The 10,082-nt window shown below is 42.1% G+C and overlaps 1 protein-coding gene across 1 annotated transcript; it reads right to left on the reverse strand.

The window, feature by feature from the left end:
• Window positions 1–1,715: 1,715 nt before the first annotated feature.
• On the reverse strand, window positions 1,716–2,369 carry LOC142441480 (GTP-binding nuclear protein Ran-like). Its single transcript, XM_075543447.1, has one exon. It carries the CDS (start codon window positions 2,361–2,363, stop codon window positions 1,716–1,718), a length of 648 nt encoding a protein of 215 aa, XP_075399562.1. The 5' UTR covers window positions 2,364–2,369.
• Between the last annotated feature and the right edge of the window lie 7,713 nt (window positions 2,370–10,082).

Genomic DNA, 10,082 nt, shown 5'->3' on the forward strand with positions numbered 1-10,082 from the left:
GTGGAGAGGTAAAAGGCTCAAAGAGCCTCACTTTACTAGTTCTCGGGTCTCTTGCTTTCTGATGGTCGGACCAGGCTGCAGCTGCCTTAGTCAGTTCCCTGCTTCAGCTGGCAAGGCTCACTTCCTGCAAGACATCCCCAAGAAGAAGCCACACGGACCTAGCCCACTGCAGCCCTGGGTGCTGGAGCAACCTTGTGGGGAGCCCTGCCAGCGCTGAGATGCTTACACGTTCACTGATTTGGCTTTTTCTCTTGCAGTCGGCATCATTGTGTGTGTTTTGTGAGATGGAGGAGGACTTTGTGGATTGGTGTTGGACATATGGGTTAATGTGTTAATGTTGGACTTGTGGACTTGGGCAGCACTGGGTTGGGATGTTTCCTTGATGTGCACTTACCCTTTATATAAAACCCTCTCTTACACATATGGCTTTCTGTGGATTTGTTTCTCTAGTGTACCCACACTGACACACTACTGTAGGTTGTCAGTGAGCTTCGGTGCTTTGTTTTTCATAGAGCCGAACTTCTCTGATTATTTGAGGAAGTACGATGAAAGGATACAGCTTTGACACATACCTTTCCTGACTTTACGGCAGCCCGTTTATGCTCATTCTCGTCAAATGACTGCCTCTCGGTCTATATACGGGTTCCTCATGAGTAAAAGCCTTCCATAATTTTCATTCTTTGAAATGCAATTCATAATTTGGTGATTGATATAGTCAAATGCTTTTCCATAGTCAGTAAAACACAAGCAAACACATTATTGATATTTTCTGCTTTTCAGTCAATATCCAACTGACGTCCTAGTAATATCCCTCACCCATCCTCTTCTGAGTCCCGCTTGACTTTTTGGCTGCAATTATTTTTAAAGTATTTCCAGCAAAATTTTATTTGCTTGTCATATAAATGGTATCGTTCTGTAATTTACCCATCCTGTTGGGTCACCACTCTTGGAAATGGCATAAATATGGATATATTCCAATTGGTTTGTCAGATTGCTTGGCACAGACCAGCACACGCTGCCTGTGGTGCATGTGTTTTTTCAAACATTTTCATTGGTAATCCCTCAATTCCTGGAGGCTTGCTTTTTGAACATGGCTTCAATGCACGTTGGACTTCTTCCTCCAATTTCATGGGCTACCAATCATATGCTACCTCTTGAAATGGTGTCAACCAACTCTTTTTGGGTACAGTGCCTGTGTACTTTTGTTACTTTCTGTACTGGTCAATATTTTGCTTTTAGAACCTTTAGATATTGCAATACAAGATTAAATGTTTTTGTCAGTCTTTTTATTCTTTGTTTTTTATCTTGAAACATACTATGTTCTTTCTTTTAAGCTTTCTAACTCCAGGTTGTACACATTTCATTATTACATTCTTATTTTTCTTTTTTAGATATTTGAAATACAACTTTATTCTAACGAAAAGGAATGGGAATGACAGATCACCACTGAATATTGTGATGTGACTGTAGCAGTCTTGTAGTTGAATTTCAAGAAAGAAAAATGCGTTCCCAAACAGCTAGATATGTGGGTTCAAAAAAAATGGTTTTTAACTGCCACACTCACTCCGAAGCCCATTCATCTCCTTCAGCCTCCCAAAGATGAGCACATTCTGCTGAGCTCTGTAATAAGAGTGACAAACACACTACACCACTGACGTCACAGGACAGTTGCCTATAAAACTAGACTTCTAACGCTGGGCTCCATCTTCGTTCTCTCACAGGTCATCATCTTCATCCGGGAGAGCAGTTGTCTGCGCAACCTCTAAATCATGCTCATACTGGGCTGCCAAAGCTGGGTCCATAACAACCTCTGGTGGGGCCAGAGAAGGCATGGCAACAAACTCCAAGTTAGGATCGCCAATGAGTTTTCTAGCAAGACAAAGGAAGGGCTTTTCAATGTTGTAGTTGCTTTTGGCAGAAGTGTCATAGTACTGAAGGTTCTTCTTTCGGTGGAAGACGATGGATTTTGCCTTAACTTTCCTGTCCTTAATATCCACTTTGTGGCCACACAGCACGATGGGTATGTTTTCACAGACTCGAACCAGATCCCTATGCCAGTTAGGCACATTCTTATAAGTAACCCTTGACGTTACGTCGAACATTGTAATGGCACACTGGGCTTGAATATAATAGCCATCTCTCAGTCCTCCAAATTTTTCTTGACCAGCTGTATCCCACACGTTGAATTTGATAGGTCCTCTGTTAGTATGGAACACAAGGGGATGGACCTCAACACCTAAGGTAGCTACATACTTCTCAAATTCACCAGTCAGGTGATGTTTCACAAATGTCATTTTTCCAGTACCACCATCACCCACCAGTACGAGTTTGAACTGGACTTGGGGTTCTCCTTGGGCGGCCATTGTGATGGATCTTCCAGAAGCGTCTCCGGGCCGCATCTGACTGAGGGATGGAAAGATTGCGGAAGCCTATATTCTTATTTTTCATCTTGAGCTGACCTTCGATATTTTCTTTTTAAAATAATTTTATTGGGGGCTCATACAACTCTTTATCACAGTCCATACATCCATTGTGTCAAGCACATTTGTACATTTGTTGCCATCATCATTTTCAAAACATTTCTTTCTACTTGAGCCCTTGGTATCAGCTCCTCATTTTTCCTCCTCTCTCCCCCACCCTTCCACCCTCATGAACCCTTGATAATTTATAAATTGTTATTATTTTTTCATGTCTTACACATTTTCAATTCAGGTTTTTACTTCACCATTTCTTCTACTCACCTTGGTTACTCTACATCCAAAAACAAATTTCAGAGTCTCTGTTGGCTGTCACATTGGTCTTTTCTCTCTCTCCTGCCATTTTACTGATCTTTTTTACTTTCTTTGGGTACAATGTTCTTAGTGACATTTCACAATTTGTCTGGTCTTCAGTCATCAGTCTTGACTGTGTCAAATCAGTTCTTGAAATGGCCTAAAATCGGGTTGGATGCACTCAAATTTGTTAGTTTCTCATGACTTGCTTTAATTTCCTTTTAATTCAATCTGAACTTGTATATGGTAATTAATGGTCTTTTTCCACAATCCTCTGACCTTATGATGATATTGAACTCTGGCACGGATATAGCCAATTTAATTTCTGTGTATTCCATCTGGTGAGATCTATGAGTGTAGTTGTGGTTTAAGCTATTTAAAAAAATAAAAACCTTTTGCAACAAAGTCACAATATCAGGCTTTTTTCACACATCAGGCTCTGTTGCTTTTACCAATGCCCTATTTCCAACTACTGATCATTCCTCTTTGTTTCCAAATTTCACATTTTAATCACCAGTAATGATCAATATTGACTGAGTCAGATCTATTTCATAATGACTAAAGAATGTGGTAAAATTATTCCATTTTTCATCATTGGTTTTAATGGTTAATGCATAACCTGGAACAATAGTTGTATTAAATGATATTTCTTATAGATATAGATAATATCCTATAACATACAACATTGTACCTCAAAATAGTTCTTGAAATGTTCCTTTTGATGATGAATGTGATTCTTTCCTCTAGAATTTGTATGGAATTTCGAATAGTGAATGATAGGATTGTTTTATTCCAAGTGGCTAACACCAGTCCATTTCAGCTAACCACCTCCTAGGATAACAATTTCAATTGGTCTATTTAATTTTTTATCAACGTCTCAATTTTGTAAGATTCGTGCTTTATACATGCCTCCTTCCAATTAATAATGGATATTTCTCACTGTTTCTTCCAATTTTGAGTCTTGCCCCATCAGTAAATAAAGACATGGAAAGCTTTTCTCCATCCTTCACATTAAACCGAGAAATTTACGGAAGGTGCAGAATACTTTGAACTGGAGCATGCCTAACCAGACGATGTGAAATCAGACACGACAGGAGGGTGAAGCAACAGAGGCATATTTAGGATGTAAAATTATGGACTAGATGTCTAACATGCCGATTGGAAGTTGCAAGAACAGGGAAGCCATGGGGAGACAGGACAATTAAAAAGCAGGCATGTTACGGGGAGAAGAAGAGCGATTGGGGTCATACAATGATTGGTTGGAATCATGAATGTGGGTTATCTGAATTGGTTCCTTAAATACTAGCCAAAAAAGAGTAAAGAACCCAAATTCACAACAAACACATCGTCATTGAGTCAATTCTGACACCTTTCCTGAATTTACACCAGGCAGCATTTCCTTCTTCTCTTTGAATGGCTGCCTCTTTTCCATGTTCACACTCCTTCTGAACTCAGTGAAAATCCATAAAATCCAAGTATTTATCTTTCTGGTGTTATCTGCCTTCAGCCAAGATCCATCTGATATCAGCAATGATATATCTTAGTCCATGTCCTCTTCTAAATTTGGCCTGAACTTCTGGCAGCTCTCTGTTGATGTACTGCTATAACTGCTGTTGAATGATCTTCAGCAACATTTTACTTTCATGTGTTATATGATATATTTTTGATAATTTTCTCATTTGGTTGGGCGAATTTTCTTTGGACTGCATATACATATGGATTTCTTTCAATCTATTGGCCTGGCATCTGGCCCACCACTTGGTTCTCCATTTGTCATTACTGTGGTAGCTTGCATGTTGTGATGCTGGACAGGGTCAACAGGGCTTCAGTGCAAGGTGAACAGGGCTTCCAGACTAAGAACAGGCTGTGCACAAAGAATACCTTGGCTATCCACGTTTGAGGAATTAGCCACCGATAACCTTAAGAATAGCAGTCGAATATTGTCAGATCCTGAAAACCTCATGATTCTATGTAGAGACTAAAAATTGAGTTAGGGCTTCCACAGCAAAATGTAGCCTTTCTCAAGCTTAGTGTAGTAAGTTCTAATACAGCTGTTTAACTGACTCCAGCTCATTGTGGCCCTATAGGATAGCAGGGGTTTTTTAAGGCTTCTGAAGGTATAAGTCATTCTGGAAGCAGATTAGCACATGGTTTTCCTGAGGAACAGCTGGTGGAATCAGAGTGGCTAATCTTTCCGTTAGCATCCCGATGCTTAATCCACTGTGCCACCCGGGATCCTTAAGGTGTCGATAGGTTTTTGCTGCATAGGTGCCATGATGCCGATTCTACTTTATAGCTAGCTACGCTACATACACAAGTACGAAACACTGCCGGTCCTGCACCACCCTTACAATTGTTAGCTTTAGGCCCATTGTTGCACCCGTAGTGTCAGTGCATCTCGCTTACATGCTTCTCTCTTGGGTGGACCTTTTACTTTTTGCAGCATGCTGCTCTTGTCCAGGTACGAATGCGACCACAATCAGTTTCAAAGCATTCTTTTCCTTCCTGAACTTCTGGGCATCAGCTTTCTTTTACTCCACCACCACAACCAGAACACCCCCACCCCAGAAACCCTTATTCCACTTGCTGTCCATATAAGTTCATCAATCCTGAGTTTGTTTTTTTAAACATTTTATTAGGGGCTCATACAACTCTTATCACAATCCATACATATATATAAAATCCTGGGTTTTAAATACTGGAAAACATACAACAAAAAGTCAAGAAGGTGACCCACAATGACATAATACATCTGAGCTAACCCCAATATGAACAAACAAAAACCAAAAACATCAAGAAAATGTGAAAAACCAGATCAGGCCTAAGACGCATCAGGGGGTGTAATCAACTGACAGGAATCAGGTTTATCTTTTTGATCTTCTATAGTCTGACTGCTCTTTGCACAAGCATTGGTTATGGTTGCAGATCAGCCAGTGAATATATTATTGTTATAACTGACCTCCTAGAGATTAGAGTTTAATGGGAAGGTACGAACAATAAGCAAGTAACTATAAAGGCAGATGTGGGGAAAGTGCCATAGCAATACAGCAAGATGAAGATTAAGGTTTTTCCTAGTAGGTAATGTCTTGCAATTTCCTCTATTTAAGACATATAACCTTTCAATTAATGAGCATCTATTTACTGAGGACCCATCATAAGCCAGTGTTCTAGGCCCTGTGAATAAATGCACAGAGAAATCTTTTTTGACATGTATTTAACACTTCCTTCTTTTAAAAAACATTTTATTAGGGACTCATACAACTCTTATCACAATCCATACACATACATACATTAATTGTATAAATCACATCTGTACATTCTTTGCCCTCATCATTTTCAAAGCATTTGCTCTCCACTTAAGCCCTTTGCATCAGGTCCTCTTTTTTCTCCTCCTTCCTGCTCCCCCCTCCCTCATGAGTCCTTGATAATTTATAAATTATTATTTTGTCATATCTTGTCCTATCTGGCGTCTCCCTTCACCCCCTTTTCTGTTGTCCATCCCCCAGGGAGGAGGTCACATGTAGATCCTTGTAATCGGTTCCCTCTTTCCAACCCACTCACCCTCTACCCTCCCAGTATCACCCCTCACACCCCTGGTTATGAAGGTATTATCCACCCTGGATTCCCTGTGTCTCCAGCTACTATATGCACCAGTGTACAACCTCTGCTCTATCCAGACTTGCATGGTAGAATTCGGATCATGGTAGTGAGGGGGGTTGGGTAGGAAGCATTTAGGAACTGGAGGAAAAGCTCTATTCTTCATCGGTGCTACATCACACCCTGACTGACTCATCTCCTCTTCTAGACCCCTCTGGGAGGGGATCTTCATTGGTCGCCAAATGGGCTTTGGGTCTCCACTCTGCACTTCCCCCTTCATTTACTATGGCAAGATTTTTTTTTTGATGATGCTTTATACCTGATCTACCTGATCCCTTCGACACCTCGTGATTGCACAGGCTGGTGTGCTTCTTCCATGGGGGCTTTGTTGCTTCTGAGTTAGATGGCCGCTTGCTCACCTTCAAGCCTTTAAGACCCCAGATACTATCTCTTTTGATAGCCGGGCACTATCAGCTTTCTTCGCCACATTTGCTTATGCACCCGTTTGTCCTCAGTGTTCATATCATGGAGGTGTGCACCAAATGATATAATTTTTTGTTCTTTGATGCCTGATAACTGATCCCTTCAGAACCATGTGATCACACGGGCTGGTGTGTTCTTCCGTGTGGGCTTTGTTGCTTCTGAGCTAGATGGTCGCTTGTTTATCTTCAAGCCTATTAGACCCCAGACACTGTCTCTTTTGATAGCCGGGCACCATCAGTTTTCTTCACCACATTTGCTTGTTCACCTGCTTTGGTTTCAGCGGTTGTGTTGGGAGGGTGAGCATCATAGAATGCCTATTTAATAGAAGAAAGTATTCTTGCATTGAGGGAGTGCTTGAGTAGAGGCCCAAGGTCCTTCCACCACCTTAATACTAAACCTATAAATATAGGCACATAGATCTATTTCTCCATCCTCATATATATTGCATGTACATGTCTTTGTCTAGACCTCTATAAATGCCCTTTGCCTCCTAACTCTTTCCTCTATTTCCCTTGACCTTCCTACTGCCCCTCTATCATGCTCCATCCCCACCTGAGTTAAAGGTTAACCTCTTCGTTATGTTACCTTACCCTTGATCATTCCCTACCAGGCCTGCCACTCCCCCCTCACCACCAGTTTGGATCCCATGTTGTTCCCTTGTCCCTGGGTTTGTTAACACCATGTCCTTACCCCCCACCTCCCCCTATCCCAATTCCCCCAGGAACTGCCGGTCCCGTTATTTTCCCTCCAGATAGTTCATCCAGCCTATCTTATTTAGACAGACCTGTGGAGATAATAACATGCACAAAAACAAGACAGAGGAAAACAAAGCAACAGTATACAACAAAATAACAACAACAAACCAATGACAAAGAACAAAAAAAAATACAAAGAAAAGCTTGTAGTAAGTTCAAGGATCGTTTGTTGGCCCTTAGGACTGTTTCCCAGTCCAGTCTATTGGGGCACCACGCCCTGGCCACAAAGTCCACCCCCAGCACTCTCTGGGGACCCCGCCGCCCCATTCCCCGCTGTTCCACTGCATTCCCCCAACGCTTTGCTTTGGTGTGGTGGGATCAGGTCAGATGTAATTCCCATACTGGTATTTAACATACTTTCTATTGAAAAATGAAAACTTGAGATAAGGAATCAATTGTGTATAAATGAATAATAACTGAGTGAGACACATGTTGATGCAAATCAAGCAAAAATCAAACAAGGCAAAATACTAAAACAGCAACCAAGCATAAAGAATTTTGTAGATTTCATTGTAAATTTCAAATTATTTCATATAAAATATTTTTGGTGTTATACACATGACTTGGGGTACTTCTTATTTTTACATTTATTTTTAATCATTTTATTAGGGGCTCATACAACTCCTATCACAATCCATGCATACATCAATTGTGCAAAGCACATTTGTAAATTCATTGCCTTCATCATTCTCAAAACATATGCTCTCCACTTAAGCCCCTGGCATCTGGTCCTCATTTTATCTCTCCCTCCTTGCTACCCCCTCCCTCATGAACCCTTGATAATTTATAAATTATTATTTTGTCATATCTTGCCCTGTCCGACGTCTCCCTTCACCCACTTTTCTGTTGTCCACCCCCCACGGAGGAGGTCACATGTAGATTCTTGGAATCAGTTCCCCCTTTCCAATCCACCCTCCTTCTACCCTCCTAGTATCACCGCTCACACCACTGGTCCTGAAGGGATCATCCGCCCTGGATTCCCTGTGTTTCCAGTTCCTATCTGTACATCCTCTGGTGTAGCAAGACATGCAAGGTAGAATTGGGATCATGATAGTGGGAAGGCGGTGGAGGAATAAAGCATTTAGGAACTAGAGGAAAGTTATCATTTTCATCATTGCTACATTGTACCCTGTCTGGCTCGTCTCCTCCCTAAGACCCTTCTGCAAGGGGATCTTCAGTGGCCTACAAATGGGCTTTGGGTCTCCATTCCGCACTCCCCACTATGGTAAGATTTTTTGTTCTGATGATGTCTGATAATACCTGATCTCTTGGACACCTCGTGATCGCACAGGCTGGTGTGCTTCTTCCATGTGGGCTTTGTTGCTTCTGAGCTAGATGGCCCCTTGTTTACCAGGGATACTTCTTTCATGTAGAGGCTATGTAGCTGTACTCAGAATAAAAGCACTGTAAGAAAAATTCTCCATCAAATTGGATTTCTTGACATGAATTTTGAGTGACAATCTACTGTCTCCACTATGAATCTCATGTTTATGGAAAACAGCAAACATGCAAAGAAAAGTAAAATCCCTCAAAGGGATTGCTCTTGCATCAGTGCATGGTGTTTTACATAGCACAGAGCAGTACAAACCGTTTTCTAGGGCTTTCTTAGCTGTAACCTTTTAATATACAGATTGCCAGGCTACTCTTCCGTGATGCCATTGTGTTGACTTGAACCACCAACCTTTATGTCAGTAGCAGTGCAAACTATTTGTCCCATCGAAGAACTTATTTTTCTCATAACGTAGTAATGAATGGCCATGATAGGGATGAGATTGCTTGTGTTTGGATGTGCACTGGAACTCACAACTTTGCCAGAGAGGAGGTAGAGGTTCTGCATGGATTAGCAGAAACGAAGACAACACCCGGCAGCGGAGGGTGTTGTGGGTTGAAGGAACACTAGAAATTCCGGTAGCCTGTGGCAAGTAAGCCAATTCACAGGATGGGGTGGGAGAGCAAGACCATTGAGGATGAGTATGCAAGGAGACAGAATGGCTTTTCCCCAGCAAACTCCGCTTCCTGGTGTGACCGGTCAAAGGGTGTTGCATAGGCAAGGCTTGTGGGTTGGGAAGCTGTGGGGCACTCGGGTTTGAGACAGGCCACCGAGTTCTGTAGTTTTCTTTGCGTGGAGGGAGTGTCCACATTCCTTCTGCAGGTAGTGCGTGGGGCGGGGGGAGGGAGTCTGTCATTCAGATAGGTATGGACGAATGTCAGCATTCTAAAGGGGAACAAGGAGGCTGGGGGCGCAGTGGCTGAGTGTGGGCTGCCATGTGTAAGGCCAATAGTTGAAAGCCACCAGCTGCTCCACGGAGAAAGCCAGGGCTTTCCACCGCCATCAACCACCAGTCTCAGAATCTCACAGGGGCACATCTACCCTGTCCGACAAACTCACCAGGAGTCGGCTTGACTTGATGGTAGTGAGTTTTGAGGATTTTTCATAGGGAAGAGCAAAGCAGCAAAGGTTTGTCCATTTATCATA

Source organism: Tenrec ecaudatus, chromosome 2, assembly GCF_050624435.1.
Source record: "Tenrec ecaudatus isolate mTenEca1 chromosome 2, mTenEca1.hap1, whole genome shotgun sequence".
NCBI classification, from domain to species: domain Eukaryota; kingdom Metazoa; phylum Chordata; class Mammalia; order Afrosoricida; family Tenrecidae; genus Tenrec; species Tenrec ecaudatus.

Coding starts and splice junctions, on each gene's coding strand:
- LOC142441480 (XM_075543447.1), bottom strand. CDS start 2,363: ATGGCCGCCCAAGGAGAACCCCAAGTCCAGTTCAAACTCGTACTGGTG.